Raw genomic sequence first — 17,516 nt, 5'->3', positions numbered from 1 at the left:
TAGAAATTATGGAATGTTACACTGGAAGGAGGCATGGTCTCAGGCAAGGTCCTCCCCACAAATTTCAGCTTTTTATTAGTCTCGTCTGTTACTTGTTGACTCATACAAACAATGTAAAACAGGACTTTCTATTCCTTAACTTTAAAAGAACAAATAATGTTTACTCTGACTACATTTTAATAAAAGATCTGAAATGACTACTGAGTCCCATTCTGCATACTTTCCTAATAGGTAGAAGTTTGTTTGGGTTTCGGAGAATAATATAGATGTAAGTTAATGACTAGAGAAAGTAGTTCAAACAAAAAGCAAAAACAAAAAAGAGAGATGAAATATGTCTGTCTTCGGTAGATTTATTCAAAGAACTTATGTAAAAATAGGTTTTGGAAAGCTGAAGACAAATATTTAAAAAATTACTCATTAAAATTAAAATAAAAGAATGACAGTGTTTTTAAAAGCATACCATAGCTAAATATCCTACAGAGAAAAAAAAACTCTTCTTTCTTTTCTGCTCATAGATCAAATAATTAGTTAGTGGAATAATAAGTTCAAAGCAGATGACAGTTTTTACTGCTAAATGTCCTTGCTCTGTCTTTCACAAAAGGACAGCCAAACTTGTGAGAGGTCAGAATGAACAGCACATTCAAGAGACAATCAATCTAAGCTCAACTTCCAGGAGATCACTAAAGTGTTTATGTTGAATATCACACTTATACAGACAAATTACAGAAATGTCAACATATTATTTTGTACAAATTAGATTTAACAATAACACGTTTTTTGTTAAGTAGATTGTTAAATTAAATTAAATGAACACTGAGACCACAATCAATTACAAAAAATCTACCTCAAACAATATAATCAAAGTGAAAGAGGGCCTTCTGTATGGCCTTCTTTACACCTTTGTTTTTTTGGGATATCCAAGAGATTCCTAAGCTTGGGGCCAGCCATTCAAACCACCCACGGAGTGGTTTGAGTGAGTAAGTGGAATGCTGTGGATCATGTCAAATCTAAAACCAAATGAAAAAACAAGCTGCTGAAATATCACTCTAGAATTTGTTACAAAACAATGCTAAGGGTCTAGGACAGAATCAAACCACAGTCAGAGCCATCATCTACCAATTAAGAACCATAGGAACACTGGTGAATCTCTTCAGGAGTGGCCAGCCTGTCAAGTTTCCCTAAAACCTTTTGGGATGATGTCCTGCGAACATATCAGTCTGAAGTGTAACTTGTTGGACAAGTCAGGTCCCTTTATATCTGCCATAAAACAAGTTCTGTTTTTCACAATCCTCAACATAAAGCAAACATTCAAATATGGCAGGGGTAATGTGAAGATGTGTAGATGTTCTGCTGTCCTGGGACATTTTTGCTAATTTGAAGAACCATAAATGTTGTTCTTTATCAGAGAACTATTAAGGAGAGCATATGTTCTTTTGTCCATGTGGAGGCTACTGGAGAGAGGTTTCTAGCACTTATACCCAGTAACCTGCTTTCCTCCCTCTGTCACCACCAGAAGAAGACCAAGTTAAAGTGAAGAGGACATGGCAGGCTTAGATTCATGCACCACACAGCAAACATCTAAAATAAAAGACAAAAGAAAGAAATTTAATGATAGCGTCAGAAATTGTTAAATGTCATACCATTAAACAAAAATCAAAATGAAGCGGTAATGGTTCTATATATATAGACGAAGAAAGTAACTGACATCGGCATCTTTAAGGAAGTATCAATTATGTAAATGCATCCTGATTTCAGTTAATAGGAGCAAAGGAGCATACTTTTATTTTACCCCAAACATCTAGTATGTAATAGTTAAATACATGGACAAAAGTTTTGGGACACACCTTTTAATCACTGACTTCACGTTTCATTCGGTCCCATTGCCACAGGTGTATAAAATCAAGCATCTAGCCATGAGCCAAAATTCCCAGAGACACTCTCCAAAATCTTGTAGAAAGCTTCCCAGAATAGTGGAAGCTGTTATATCTGCAAAAGGGGGACCAACTCCATATTAATGCCTATGGATTTAGAATTGGATTCATAAATGCTCCTGTAGGTGTCCCAATACTTTTGTTCATATAGTGTATGTCAATCAGGTCTTCAAGTCTCAGATCTCCTCTCTCTCTGCAGGTAGAGATAAACGTACAGATTATAAAGACTGTTCTCTCTTCAGCGGGTCCAATAGTAATCATTTACAATTTTGTAATAAATATTTCAAGTCTTATTTTTAGAAGAATGCACTTTACATCATTTGTCATTGTCTACTCAATACATTTTAAAACACTGCTGTACAACACACTGGGGAAGAGCCCATTTTATTTTACTTTCATTTGGAAAACCAATGTATTTCAAATTTGTATACAATTGTATATTTGAAATTAAAAACAAAACAAATTAAGAAATAAATAACACAATTTTTTTATTTCTGGATCCAGCCGGTAGCAGGAAAGCATTAAAAATTGTGCTTTTACCTCTTTCTTAAAGCACTTCGGTATCTTCAAATCCAAATGAATGAAGGTACTCTCCTATAGTTTGAGCAATTATTGCAGATTTTGCTTCACTCCTGTGTGAGTGAGCTGATGTTTTTTGAGATAATTTGTTCTAGTAAAACCCTTCCCACACTCTGAGCAGTGATACGGTTTTACTCCTGTGTGAATACGCTGGTGCTTTGTGAGGTCACCACTGTCCCTAAAACGCTTCCCACACTGTGAGCACTGATACGGTTTCTCTCCTGTGTGAATGCGCTGGTGAATTTGGAGATGACTCCGTGAGGCAAAACTCTTTCCACAGTCTGAGCAGTGATGAGGTTTTTCTCCTGTGTGAACGCGCTGGTGTTTATTGAGGGTACTTCTGCTTCTAAAGTTCTTTCCACATTCTGAACAGTGATAAGGTTTCTCTCCTGTATGAATTTGCTTGTGTTCATGAAAAGTACCCTGATGATTAAAACTCTTCCCACACTCTGAGCACTGATACGGTCTCTCTCCTGTGTGAATGCGCTGGTGTGCTCGTAAACTACTCTGTACAGTAAAACTCTTCCCACACTCCGAGCAATAATACGGTTTCTCTCCTGTGTGAGCGCGCTGGTGAATCTGGAGAATACTCCGTGAAGTAAAACTCTTCCCACACTCTGAGCAGTGATGTGGTTTTTCTCCTGTGTGAATGCGCTGGTGTTTTCGGAGGGTACCACTCTCTCTAAAACTCTTTCCACAATCTGTGCACTGATAGGGTTTCTCTCCTGTGTGAATGCGCTGGTGCCGTTGGAGAGTATCCTGTCTAGTAAAACTCTTCCCACACTCTGAGCACTGATACGGTGTCTCTCCGGTGTGAATGAGCTGGTGTGTTTGAAAATTACTAAGTGCAATAAAGCTGTGTCCACACTCTGAGCAGTGATACGGTTTTACTCCTGAGTGAACGAACTGGTGTTTTCTGAGAGCACGACTCTTTCTAAAACTCTTTCCACACTCTGAACAGTGATACGGTTTCTCTCCTGTGTGAATGACCTTATGTTCCTGGAGATGACTCTGTCTTGCAAAACTCCTCCCACAATCCGTGCACTGATAGGGTTTCTCTCCTGTGTGAGTGCGCTGGTGTATTCGGAGATTACTCTGTACAATAAAACTCTGACCGCACACTGAGCACTGATACGGCTTCTCGCCTGTGTGAATGCGCTGGTGTCTTTGGAGATTACTCAGTCTATTAAATTTTGTCCCGCAGTCTAAGCAGTGGTGAGTTTCTTCTTTGCCTCTATTTTTTGGGGTTTGTTTGCTAGATGTGTCAGTTTGGAGATTAGCAGAGGACGTTTCCGGAGTACAGGGACTTCTGAATACCATTTTCTCACAAGTGATCTCTCCAAATTTCCACACTGTGACGTACTCCTCTTGGTGACTTTTCTTTATGTGTTTGTGGAAGAAAATTGGAGATCATTCTTTTCTGCAGGAAAAAAAGGCAAAAGAACGTAAAATTAAATGACCAAATGCAACTCAAACAAGGTAGATAGAACAAAAAAATATTCCCAGCATTAATGTCAGCCAGTACTTCACCAGGGACATCAAAGTATTGAGAAACATTGTGCAAGAGCAGTCCAGTTTGTGGGGTATACAATGTGGTAAATGTCATTATGAACTACGTAGAAAATTTCACTAGAATCCTGGTGAACTTTTTGGTCTTTTGAATTGACAGATTTCTATAGTAAATCACAGGCACATACATTTTATTATGCTGAAAAGCTGTACCCTCCCACTGTGGTCTATACCTCTAGATACGTTGAGACAACAGGATAAGAGATATTTAAAAAGAGCCGGTGTGCCAAATTTGGGAGCTTCCAATTTAGATCTTCTGCCAAAGCTTAAGAGTACATGAACTACATTATCTACAAGCTAAGAGCGATGCTGACAGTCCAAAAACTGTTAAAAACATTCTAATGACAATAGTCTTTAATCTCCTATTACCGTACTGTTTCATATCTAAACGCAAATGGCTACAGCCGTTTGGAACATGACTGATACACGTGATGTGGTCTGGGTTCCTGACTAATCCCTCAGAGACACAGTAATAGCAGCAAGCTCCAAGATACATGATTTATTTATTGTTTTTATTTTGGCAGACGTGTTGCAATTTTATGACATAATTTTATGTGAACCAGGTCAGTCCATGTGTGCAGTTTATGCATGTTTTTGCTACACCTACACCAAAATGTTATAGCCTAATTGTGCAGGACTCACTGTGCTAAATAGCCTGTTGCCTCTTACTATAGTGTAGCACTTTATATGCTTTATGTTATTTAAATAGGCAACTTTTTAAAAATAAATAAATTAATTAATTAATTAATAAAAGCCTACTTTGTGCAGATGTAATCAAAGTTGGCCATAAAATTGAGTAATCGGTCAACCTAAATCTTCAGTCATTCCAGAAAGTGAAACCACTAAATGAAGGGGAAATTGCTGTCTTGTTATTTTGCATTTGGAACCTAAATATTGAGCTGAACCCTCTTTTTAAGCCTGTGTATGTGAAAGTAATATGCAAAAGTACGGAACACTATATAGAAAACTCCCACAACACTAATTTCAGGCTTTACAAGGCAACTATGGCCATATTTTAGCCTCTTTGTTCCCTTCTGACTCAGTAGTGCTATTTTGTTTAATTACAAAAATCTTACAGTGCTCATTAACACACCTGAGTAGAAATAAGTCTTATCATTTGAAAATATTCAGTATAGTACACATCCACCACAGTGCTTCCTATATGTAACTGAATAAAGCAGAGTAGTTCGTGCCCATCTCTGACCTTCTCCATCCCAACTACCATAACATCATCACCCAAAATCACAGAGCTAACAGTAGCCTCCTCAGCTCAGTCTGAACAGGCTGTTTCTGTGTGAGCTCACATATTTCACATTCTGTACATCTTACTTCTCAAAAAGAGAACATTTCTCCTCCCATTTCTGAGTTAAAACACAGAGTAAACAGTGTGGAAAAGTGTTTATCAGCTCTTTACCTTCAGCAGAGCAGATCCTGTTGTTCCCTCCAATAACACTGTAGACTCCTGAGCAGACGATCTTCTTCGTTTCTTCTTTGGAAAACCACAGTTACGGAACCAGCGCCATCACCTGGTGCGAAGAGGATTCACTGTTGACCCGGGCGCGTTATTTTTATATTCCACCCGTTTTCTTACAAACCCCGCCTCCTGCGTTACGATTGGCTAGGAGCTCATATGAGCTGTCCGCTGATTGGCCAGTTGAGTAGCCGTAGGAGCTTCAGAGACTCCACAGCGATTAGAAACTACTGCTTTCAGAAACACGTCTATTTCTGTTTAAGTCCATCATCTAAACCCATCGTCCAAATGGTTAAATCCCAGATAAGTCCTAATAATAATAATAATAATAATAATAATAATAATAATGTATCTGACCTACTGACCTACTGCTGGGTCAGATATATGAGCCTTATAGAGCTATAAGGCTCATCACGTTTCTTATGGATACACTGTGTAATACATCATAATCTACTACTGTAATGACACTTTTACTGCTCACTTTAGACTGTAAACGCTGCTGCTACTCCTAGTTATGTTTATACTCATTGTTTTAAACTATCTCATACCATTTAGTGCAATACCTGCTCTCAATAAAAGCAACAAGTTTGTCTTATACATACTCAGCTGTCATTGTGCCTTAGGGTGTTTTGACAGTTTTACACAGGACATCTTGACACATTTTCTCAAGAACGTCTTAAGACGTACAAGTGAAGACATTGTCTTTGTCTTGGGACATGAAAGTTAATGTCTTAAGACGAGGAAGTAATTATTTTATATTTGAAGGCGAAGCATATTTTAAGACATAATTTTGTCTTAAGATATACAGATTTTGTGTCTTAAGATAGTTCAGTTGAGACCAAAGAGTGGTCCATTACACAAAGTCCTGTGGTATGAGTGTGAAAGTCTTTTTGTATTGCCAAACTACAATTACCGCATAATTTACCAAATGTAAAATATAAAAAGAATGTCCTAAAGAAACAGCCTGCTGTAATCTTATGGTTTTTATGTGGTATTACCAAAATAATATTCACTAAGATTTTCCTTGCTGTGCATTTGTATTGTTGCAGAAATGTGTTTATAGTAGCAAAAGAAAAAAAAATTACATTAAACTGTTTAAACTCATTTCCTTATATCATTTAAGTTCATGGCAGAAAAAAACTTTTCATTAACTCCGCTGGAAGATGTCTGCCAAAAGTTAAACCACGAGGACTGTTAATGTGGCCCACCAGAATGAGAGAACAAACTTTTTTTTTTTTTATTGTAACACTAAATTATTATCTTCAGGTATTTGGAAAACACAAACAGCAGTAAATAAATGTATTTGAGTAGAAGGATATAGGAATATACAGCTCCATAATAAGTGAGTACATAATAAGTACATAGTAGTGTGAGCCTCTCAAGTGTTCCATGTTGCCTTTTAAAGCCAAACAAGCTGTTTACAGTAGCTCGCATTGTTGATGTTAAACCTCCTCAAAACGGTCTCTTAAAGTCTTTACTAAGATAATGCCACCCACCTACCTGGTGACATTAATACTGCAAGGGTCAGAATCTGCTTTTAAAAGGTGAGTAGTTTTGAAATGAGACAAAACACTCTCATTAACAGTTAGTTGGAGTCCACCTTTTCTATATTTCTGAGGCAGTCTGCCAAGTGAAGTCACCAACTTTAGCTAGGAAAGGTTAGCATATGTAGCTAAGCAAGGCCTAAGTCTGTTTAGGCCCTGTGGCTGCATCAGATGTTGCTCCGCACCCACTCCCAGCAGCACGCAGTAACATACTGAGTGCCCAGCTTCACAGCTGTATACAGCTGTCTCATCTCAGCAGTGCAGGCAGCGAAAGATAATGAGGTTTGGAGTTTGGACAGGATGTTATGCTTGTGTGTGCAGCAGAATATAAGTCAGCTGTAGTGTTCTGGTAGTTAGAACAAATAAAACTGCACTAAGCATAAATGTAAACATACGCCACCTCTTAAGTTTAATCTAGGACTGATCATAGTGTACGTAAGGTTAGCACACTGAAAAAACAATGATGAACATCTAACATATTTTGTCAGTTTGTGTGGTTCAGAGAGGGGTAATAACAAGTTTCGTTTGCTCAGTTACATGTACTCAAGTAACATATTTTCCAGAGTAGTTTCAAAAGACATTATTAACACTTCATAATATACAATTTAACTCAGCCACATTTTAGTCAGTGACATATAATTAGCAATTTGTTTTGTGTTTATGTCATATTTTGCTGTTATTGTTTTGCTGCATTTACCTCACGTGTCTAATTTGCTTTACAGGTAAATGTTTCTCACCGGAAATCACCTGAAGCAGAGCAACTTGGACAGATGCTTGGATTTGGTGGGCACTTCAAACAAATATATGTCATGATGTATTTATTGTAATACAGAAGACCAGAATGTTCAGGTTACTGCGCTAAAATATCCGTATTTTATTCATTTTTCTGCACTTGTAGACAATCAATCTAAGCTCAAATTCCTGGAGTCCACTAAAGTGTTTAAGTGTTGAACATCACCCTTATACAAACAAATTAGAGACACTTTCACATATTACTTTCTACAAACTATGTTTAATCATATTAAAATGTATTTGATTAAGTATATAATTAAATAAGATTGAATGGATGCTTAGAAATACATTATCAATTACAAAAAAAAATCAACATCAAACATATTGAAACAGGGCCTACTGAATGCACTGATCACAACAGCTTATTTACACTTTTGCTTTTTTGGGGACATCTAAGAGATTCCTAAACTGTAGGCCAGCCAAATCAAACGACTCACTCTGTGTAGAATGTTGTGGATCATGTAAAATCTAAAATCAAAAGAAAAAATTATAAAATATGACTCCATTACAAAACATTTCTAGCATTCCAGAACATCATCAAATCACAGTGAGAGCCATTATCTACAAATTAAAAACCATAGAAATACTGGTGAATCTTCTCAGGAGTGGCCAGCCTGCCAAAGTTTCCCTAAGGGTACAGAGGCAAAATAATCCAGGACAATTCTAGCTACTACTGAAGAAATCATGAATTTTGTTCTGTATCAGAGAATCCTTAAGGAAAGTGTCTGTTAATCTGTCCATTCCTTCCTCTGTCACCAACAGGAGGAGACCACCTTAAAGTGAAGAGGACAAGGCAGGGTGTAGATTCACATGCCACGGAGCGAATACCTAAAGTAACAAAAGACAAAACAAATTTAATGGCATCAGAAATCAATCAAATGTCATACAATTAAAGAAAATGGTTTTATCTACACAGTTGAACAAATATCTGCCAGTGCTGTCCCTCTAGCTGGCAATAATACACGAGCTGTAACGTGTCTCTTAGAGAGTAAATCTACTTGACTTGCTCCTTTATCCTCCAGCATCCAATATTTGAGTGCTGTACTTTCCTGATAAGTAGGTGGATTTGGGGTGGATCTCAAAACCCTAACTGATGTTTCCTTGATTCATATCTCCTATGTTCTCCAGCTGGTGACCCAGAAATAAATCAAAACCTGCCATCTTTAAGGACGTATCAGTTCTTTTAATGCACCCTGACAAACCGAGGAGAGAGGAGGCTTCCAGAGAGAGGACACACACATGCATCCTAAACGAAAGACTTTTTTATCCATAGTATGAGACGTAGGTCTGTAGTACAGTGTTCACTCCCTCACCTCTGTGTTTTTTGGATGAATTCAGTTAACAGGAGCATCCTGAGAAAAGTAGGGAGGATGCAAATAATGGAAAAAAGGATGCACTAAAGATGTGAGATCTGCCTATGCTCTGTTCAAGAAATGATCTTGTTCAATTTATTCCACTAAGTTGGAAAATAATTCTGTAAATGAATATATGCTATTATGGTGTGGCCAAAATAGCCAGTGGCCACTAGTTACAAGTGGTGTCCATATACCTTTAGTTATGTAGTACATTTGTTCCTATGTGAAATGTCTGCATTCCTAACCAACAAAAACAAATAAAGGCCTTCTAAGTTGCAAAAGGTAGGCTCCAAACTTTCTCAAATAATGTGTTGGCTAAGTGGTGCTTGGTGTGGTCCTTTAATATATTGTATTATACCCTGTTATTCAACTCCCTAATGGGAGTCAAGGCCAGAGGCTTCTGGGGTGTCAGACTCTATTTCCCCGGTGGAGGTCATTGAGGTAGTTGGCAAGTTCCTCGGTGGCAAGGCCCCGGGGTTGGATGAGATCTGCCCAGAAATGCTTAAAGCTCTGGACTCTTATCACATGGACCTTGGGAACAGTACCCTTGGCCTGGGAGAATGTGGTGGTCCCTATTTTTAAGAAAGGGGACCAGAGAGTGTGTGCCAATTACGAGGGAATCACACTGCTCAGCCTACCTAGGGAAAGTTTATGCCAAGGTGCTAGAAAGGAGACTCTGACCAATAGTCGAACCTCAGACTGAGGAGTAATAATGTGGATTCTGTCCCGGCTGTGGAACAATGGACCAGCTTTTCACCCTCAGGTAGATTGTTGAGGGGGCATGCGAGTTTGCCAACCCAGTCTACATGGGTTTTGTGGACTTGGAGAGTCATGTTCCCTGAGATACTCCTGTTTGTGATACTCATGAACAGGGTCTCAAGGTGTAGCCAAGGTCAGGAGGGCATTATGTGCTGAGGCTGGTGTCTCTGCTTTTTGTGGATGACATCGTTTTGGCTCCATCACATGGATGACTCCAGCGCTTACTGGAGCAGTTTGCAGCTGAGTGTGAAGTAGCTGGTGTGCAGATCAACATCTCCAAGTCCATGGTCCTAGCCCAGAAAAGGATGGCATGTCCACTTCAGATAAGGGGAAAGGACATGCTCCAGGTAGAGGAGTTTAAGTATCTCGGAATCTTGTTCACGAGTGATGGGAAGAGGGATGGTAATGCAGTCTCTGTACTGGACTGTAGTAGTGAAGAGGGAGCTGAGCCATAAGCAAAGCTCTCTGTTTACCAGTCAGTTTACATCCCAACCTTCACCTGTGGTCATGAACTGATCAGATAACTGATACAAGTGGTGGAAATGAGCTTTCTTAGCAGGGTGGTGGGCTACACTCTACTTAACAGGGTGAGAAGCTCAGTCATCTAGGAGGAGCTCAAAGTAGAGCCACCACTCCTCCACACTGAGAGGAGCCAGTTGAGGTGGCTCGGACATCTTATTAGGATGTCTCCGGCATCTGATTAGGCTGCAACACATACTACATAAGGCTTTTTTTGTGCAATACATTTAAGAATAAACTCAAGAATTGTTTAAGATCAATTATATTCAGTGCTTCAGTGAAGATTATTAGATAATCTTCTTTTACCCAACTAACTTCATTTTTACAGCTTAAAAACAGCTTAACTCACTATGCATAGTTCAGACAGATGTTTCAAGCATGTACTCTTTCATTTCTCACAATGCAGTGGAACTGGCTGTGGGACTGACTCTTGACTGCTTGCTTCTAGGAACATGAAACTTCAGTATCCTGAAGAACAAGTTGAAGAGAAGTGTTCAAGCTGTCAGCGTTCTTGGACAGCGCACCAATTGTTAAACCTGTTTTATCTTGCTCCAACTTGAGTCAGCCACAGTGTGTGCCTAGCACGAGGCCTGGGTTCACAGTTCTCTTCTCTCTGCAGGTAAAGTGGAATGTACAGATAATAAACACTTATTACTTCATCTGGTAATAAATATTTTAAGCTTTATTTTTGTTGGAATGTACTTTTGTTTAAAAGACTATGTATGCCATTTGCTATTGATGTGCCTACTCAATACATTTTATAACACAATACAAAGAACACTAGGAAAGAGTCTATTTTACTTTATTTGCATTTTCAAAAACAATGCATTTCATATTTGTATACACAATCCCGTTTTTAAAAAAAATGGGACACTGTGCAAAATGTAAATAAAAATAGAATGCAGTGATGTGCAAATCATTTATACCCTATTTTGAATTGAAAAAACTACGAAGACAACATATCAAATGTTGAATCTGAGAAATTGTATTATTTTTTGAAATATATGCCCATTTTGAATTTGATGCCAGCAAGTTGGGACAGGGGTGTATTTACCACTGTGTTGCATCACCTCTACTTTTAACAACACTCTGTAAATGGTTGGGAAGCGAAGAAACCAACTGCTGTAGTTTTAAAAGTGGGAGTTTTTTCACTCTTGCTTGATATAAGATTTCAGCTGCTCAACAGTTCTCCTTTGTCATATTTTTTTGTTTAATAAAGTCCTAAATGTTTTCAGTGGGTGACAGGTCTGGAGTGCAGGCAGGCCAGTTTAGCAGCTGGACTCTTTTACTACAGAGCCATGCTGTTGTATTACATGCAGAATGTGGTTTGGCATTGTCTTGCTGAAATAAGCAAGGTTGTTTTCTGGGTGACATCATATCCAGTGACAGCATATGTTGCCTATACCATCACAGATGCTGGCTTTTGAACTTTGTGCTGATAAGCTGGATGGTCTTTAGCCTGGAGGATGCATTGTCCTTGATTTCCAAAAAAGTTTACATTTTTGATTTGTCGGACCACAGGACACTTCAGTTTCTCCACAGTCCAACTTAAATGTGCTCAGGACCAGAGAAGGTGGCGGCGTTTCTGGGTCCTGTTTTTACATGGTTTATACATGGCATTAAAATAGACATGATTCTGCACTTGAAATCACTACATGGGCTCAGGAATGCTTCTAAAGGCAGTGCCACCTGAGGGCCCAAAGATCACGAACAACCAAAATAGGTTTTCAGCCTTGTCCCTTACATGCAGATTTGAGATTTCTCTGGATTCTCTGAAACTTTTAATGATATTATGTACTTATAGATGATGAAATCCACAAGTTATTTGTTATTTTACATTAAAAAACTTTGTTCTTGAATTTACCCGCACTGTCTTTCACAGGGTGATAAATACCTTCCCATCTTTACTTCTGAAAGACTTAGCCTTTCTGGGATGCTCTTTTTATATCCAATAATGTTACTGACCTATTACCAATTAACCACCAGGTGTTTTTATCATTAAACAATTTTGCTAGTCTTTTGTTGCCCTGTCACAACTTTTTTGAAATGTACTGCTGGCATAAAATTCAAAATAGCTGTATATTTTTTAAAAAACAATGAAGTTGCTCAGTTTTAACATTCGATATATTGTCTTTGTACTATTCAAATTAAACAGAGTTTAAATTTTTCGCACTTCACCGCATTTTGTTTTTATTTATGTTTTGCACAACATCCCAACTTTTTGTGAAACAGGGTTGAAGGTAAATATTCAAAATTAAAGAACTTGGACACTGGAACTTTAACACTGGAAATTTTTAATTTCTGGTCCGGGCCAGCAGCACAAAATGTTAAAAATTGTGTTTTTACCTCCTTCTTAATACATTTGTGCATCTTCAGATCCAGAGGTTTGAAGGTACTCCTACAGTCTGTGGCGTTATTGCAGATTTTGCTTCACTCCTTTGTGAGTGAGCTGATGTCTTCGGAGATAAATCACTCTAGTAAAACTCATCCCACACTGTGAACAGTGATATGGTTTAACTCCTGTGTGAACACGATGGTGTGTTTTTAGATTACTCTGATGGGTAAAACTCTTCCCACACTCTGAGCAATAATACGGTTTCTCTCCCGTGTGAATGCGCTGGTGTTCCTGGAGATAACTTTGTCTAGAAAAACTCTTCCCACAATCTGAACAGTGATGTGGTTTCTCTCCTGTGTGAGTGTGCTGGTGTCTTCTGAGGTCACTACCGTTTCTAAAACTCTTCCCACAATCCGAGCAGTGATACGGTTTCTCTCCTGTGTGAATGCGCTGGTGTATTTGGAAGTTAATCAGTGCAGAAAAGCTGTGTCCACACTCTGAGCACTGATACGGTTTTTCTCCTGTGTGAATGAGCTGGTGTTTTTTGAGAGTACTTTTCTCTATAAAACTCCTCCCACACTCTGAACAGTGATGTGGTTTCTCTCCTGTGTGAATGCGTTGGTGTGTTTGTAGATGACACTGTTGAGTAAAACTCTTCCCACACTCTGAGCAACAATACGGTTTTTCTCCTGTGTGAATGCGCTGGTGTCGTTGGAGAGGACCCTGTGAAGAAAAACTCTTCCCACAGTCTGAACAGTGATAAGGTTTTTCTCCTGTGTGAATGCGCTTGTGTGCTTGGAGATGATTCAGTTGGGAAAAACTCTTTGCACAGTCTGAACAGTGATACGGCTTCTCCCCTGTGTGAATGCGCTCGTGTCTTTGGAGATGACTCTCTCTATCAAATTTCTTTCCGCAATCTAAGCAGTGGTAAGTTCTTTCTTTGTCTCTATGTTCTTGTGTTTGTCTGTTAGATGTGCTAGTTTGGAAAGAAGCAGAGGATGTTTTCGAAGCACTGGAGCTTCTGAACACCATTTTCTCACATTTCACGTCTCCCAGTTTCAACAGTATAACACTTTCCTCTTGGTGGCTTTCCTTGAAGTGTTTGTGGAAGTGGAAGTAAATTAGAACTGTGTAGGACACTAGGCATTGGAGAGGACTTGCACAAGAGGGTCATTCTTTTCTGGAAGAGAAAAATGAAAAAGTTAATGCAGCTCAAAGAAGTCAAATGGAAAAAAAAATATATTATCAGCAGTAGTGTCAGCCGGTAGTTCACCAAGGACATTAAAGTATTGAAAAACATTATGCAAGGGCAGTCCTGTTTGTGCGGCATACAATGTGGTAACTGACAGTGTGAAATAGGAATTTCTTGGCCTTTTGGAATTGATAGATTGTCTATGGCAAATCATAGCCACATACATTTTATTAAGCTGAAAAGGACTAAATACCAACTCAATGTGGTCTACATCTCTAGATATGTTGAGATAACAGGATAGGAAATATTTAAAAAAGCCAGTGTGCCAAATGAGGGTACCTGTAATTCAAATCTCTTGCCAAAGCTTTGGAGTTTATGCATCATGTTACTTACAAGCTAACAGAGATGCAGACAGTCCAAAACTGTCCAAAAGCTACTAATGACTACAATCACTAATCCCCCATTACCTTACAATTTCATGTCTATGGCAAATGGTTACAGCCCGTCTGAACTCATCATGGGTCACACTCTAAAAAACAGTTTTTCATTTCCTTTTAAAACCCCATCTGTCTACATTGGACAAAATGTGATTCTATTAAACATGACTGATACACAGCAGGATAATCATGAAATGTGATTTCAGTGAGATTTTTACAGATGCGTCTCAGTCTGGATGTTCTGGATGCTCAAATTGGATTTCAGAGTGTCTTTTGCCTCACTCACAACACAAGAAACAACAATGGTGTCACATTCAGAGCGTCGGAAGTGCTGGGATTCAAGAAGAGCTCCAAAAATGTATGCTTATACCAGAGAATTTTGAAGATTTTGGAGAGCGAGATGATGCACCTGCATCTTTCCTGCATTTGCATGTAAAATCCGCATCAGCAGTGTAGCTACGTAGTTACTGATGCCTACGTCATTACCACACCAACCCTTGCAGATTGGTTGGTGATGTCTGGATGCACAAATCCAATCTGATCATTTGCAAATAAAAGTGCAGACCAATTCCACACATGTGAAATGAAATTATACTGGTGGGATGTGTTTGAATCTGATCCACAACTTACCCTTTCATTATCCTAGTGATTATTTCACAGATAAACCTACCCCCCCAAAAAAAAAGAAAAAATATAGACAAGCATGGTTCTTGAAGATGAATGGAGCCAAAAGAGCCGGTTATTCCCATCACTAGTGTGTGTGTGTGTTGTAATGACACTAATTTGTTAGAGTGCAGAGCACACTGATATGCTGTGCATTGATAAGTAGTGCTTACTCACATCTCAAAAAGGAGCTCCAGTAAACCCTAAGTTTATACAGTTTATTTTTAACCTGTATTATGTCACATTATCTTGGTGAGGACTTTTTAACTAATACCAAACGTTAGGAAAAATCATTATGTTCTGCATTTCTGAAGAAGAAAAAAGTAATAATATAAAATATCTATTAATATGATAATATATAACATCATATAACATGATATATAGTAATATTATAATATCAGATATGTCAATTTTTTTAACTCTTGAATAGTGAAATCTGTATTGGTCTGTAATGATATCTATGAAAGTTTTCTATTCATTTAAAACGTTTGAGTAGTTACCAACAGTTTGATAATAACCGAATTTACTCAATGTACTGCCTTACCCCAAATCAGCCAAGACCTGTTTGCTGTCTGAAGTTTGCTTCTTTAGTGATAGCAGCTATTAAACACCAAGAAGTATCCAGCAAAGAGTTTGATAATTAAATAAACCTAAAGCCCATCTACTTATCAAAACTGTGCTATGTAATGTGCCATGTACCCTGTTCTTCAGTGGTCAGGACCACCAACCAAAAATATCCAGCCAACAGCATCCTGTGACCACTGATGAAGGACTATATATATATATATATATATATATATAATATATATATATATATAATATATATAAAAAAAGGTATTTGGCATAAAAACACTCGACCTGACATTTAAATGATCATGTCAGCCTTCACAGGGCAACAGCACTCCATACTGTAGTGTTTTTTTCCCTTCTGACTCAGTAATGCTACTTCTATTAATATCAAAAATCTTACAGTGCTCACTAACACACTTGAGTACAAGTAAAAGCACTATCATTTGAAAATACTCAAAGTATGAATCCATCAGTGCTTCCTATATGTAATTGAATAAAGCAGAGTAGTTTGTGCCCACCTCTGACCTTCTCCAACCCAACTAGGAAAACATCATCATCCAAAATCACAGAGCTAACAGTAGCCTCCTCAGCTCAGTCTGAACAGGCTGTTTCCGTGTGAGCTCACAAATTTCACATACTTTATATCTTACTTCTCAAAAGAAAACATCTCTCCTCCCATTTCTGTAAGGCTGAGTTTAAAACAGACTAAACTGTATGGAAAAGTGTTAACCTGCTCTTTACCTCCAGCAGAGCAGAGCAGATCCTGTTTTTCCCTGTAGTAGCACCTCAGAGTAGATGGTCTTCTTCTCCTCTTTATTATCCTTGGAAAACCACAGTTATAGAACTAGCGCCCCCACCTGGCTTGCAGGGAGAATCACACTGGAACCATGTGATCACTGTTGACCTGGATATGTTACATTTGGCTAGAGGTTCATATCAGTAGTCCACTGATTGGCCATTTCAGAAGTTGTTCAAAGATTCAGAGGCTTTACAGTAGATCCAACAGTAGAGATTTCAATGAACGTCAAGCCCAAAATTTTAATATTAGTCGTCTAACATCCACCAAAGCACCTCTTTTCTTTCGGACTTTTTGGAATTACTCTCTATATCTAATATGTCTTGACAATTTTTGTTTAATTAATGATTTAAATGTTTATGCTAATAATTCTACAGACACCAAACTAAGGATTTTATGCAACTTTTTCTCAATTTTACTCAGCATGTGACAGAACCAATTCATAGGATCATACCATGGACTTAATAATCTTTCATGGCTTAAGGATGTTGCTGTACTGCAGGAATGGGGAACTGTAGGGCCAGATTCCAGCACAGTTAGGTGATTCTTAGCACACTTGATTCATCTCATCAGCTAACTGCCAGGCTAAGTTGGTGTACTAGAGCAGGGAAATCACCAAACTGTGCTAGACTCCGGCTCTCAGTTTTCCACCCCTGCTGTATTGGATGATAACTGTTGTTTTTTTTTAATTAGCGATAGCACCTGCAAAAAATGCAATGAAACCTGAATTGGAGAAAGGTGGGTTTCAAGGCTTTGGGAGTTATGTGCCCAGTATGCAAGCGTAGTTGAAGGCATTTGTCACATCAGTCAGACTGATTAAAAGAGGTCATGTTCACACAGAATGCACTACCTACGGGCACGAGACAGGGGCACAGCATTTGCATGGACATTGCAGGAGTGAAGCCTAGGAAGTCGACTACTACAGTATTCTCTAAGAGTACAGTGCAGTGCCACAATTCTACCAAGTACCCCAACTGTGCATACCTGAGACCATCACCCTGTTC

At 38.5% G+C, this 17,516-nt stretch overlaps 2 protein-coding genes across 7 annotated transcripts; both read right to left on the bottom strand.

The window, feature by feature from the left end:
* Positions 1-336: 336 nt before the first annotated feature.
* On the bottom strand, positions 337-5,556 carry LOC118812771 (zinc finger protein 665-like). Of its 2 annotated transcripts, none has more exons than XM_036577888.1 (3): positions 5,494-5,556; positions 2,472-3,930; positions 337-1,578 (listed from the first exon to the last, which is right to left on the bottom strand). In XM_036577888.1, the coding sequence occupies exon 2, from the start codon at positions 3,828-3,830 to the stop codon at positions 2,541-2,543; it is 1,290 nt and encodes a 429-aa protein (XP_036433781.1). In that variant the 5' UTR covers positions 3,831-3,930; positions 5,494-5,556; the 3' UTR covers positions 337-1,578; positions 2,472-2,540. The 2 variants fall into 2 exon arrangements, with proteins under 2 accessions (XP_036433781.1, XP_036433780.1); XM_036577887.1 differs by lacking the exon at positions 337-1,578 and adding an exon at positions 2,093-2,124.
* Positions 5,557-8,094: 2,538 nt separating this feature from the next.
* On the bottom strand, positions 8,095-16,523 carry LOC118812793 (zinc finger protein 239-like). 5 transcript variants are annotated; one of them, XM_036577917.1, is made up of 4 exons: positions 16,458-16,523; positions 12,866-14,034; positions 10,869-11,132; positions 8,095-8,714 (listed from the first exon to the last, which is right to left on the bottom strand). In XM_036577917.1, the coding sequence occupies exon 2, from the start codon at positions 13,884-13,886 to the stop codon at positions 12,933-12,935; it is 954 nt and encodes a 317-aa protein (XP_036433810.1). In that variant the 5' UTR covers positions 13,887-14,034; positions 16,458-16,523; the 3' UTR covers positions 8,095-8,714; positions 10,869-11,132; positions 12,866-12,932. The 5 variants fall into 5 exon arrangements, with proteins under 5 accessions (XP_036433810.1, XP_036433811.1, XP_036433815.1 ...); XM_036577918.1 differs by having other exon boundaries at positions 10,919-11,132; XM_036577922.1 differs by having other exon boundaries at positions 16,447-16,488.
* Between the last annotated feature and the right edge of the window lie 993 nt (positions 16,524-17,516).

The sequence above is a fragment of the Colossoma macropomum genome, unplaced genomic scaffold (assembly GCF_904425465.1).
Source record: "Colossoma macropomum unplaced genomic scaffold, Colossoma_macropomum, whole genome shotgun sequence".
Classification (NCBI taxonomy): Eukaryota; Metazoa; Chordata; class Actinopteri; order Characiformes; family Serrasalmidae; genus Colossoma; species Colossoma macropomum.
The sequence above is the reverse complement of the archived record's forward strand: the minus strand, read 5'-3'. Positions and strand labels throughout refer to the sequence as shown.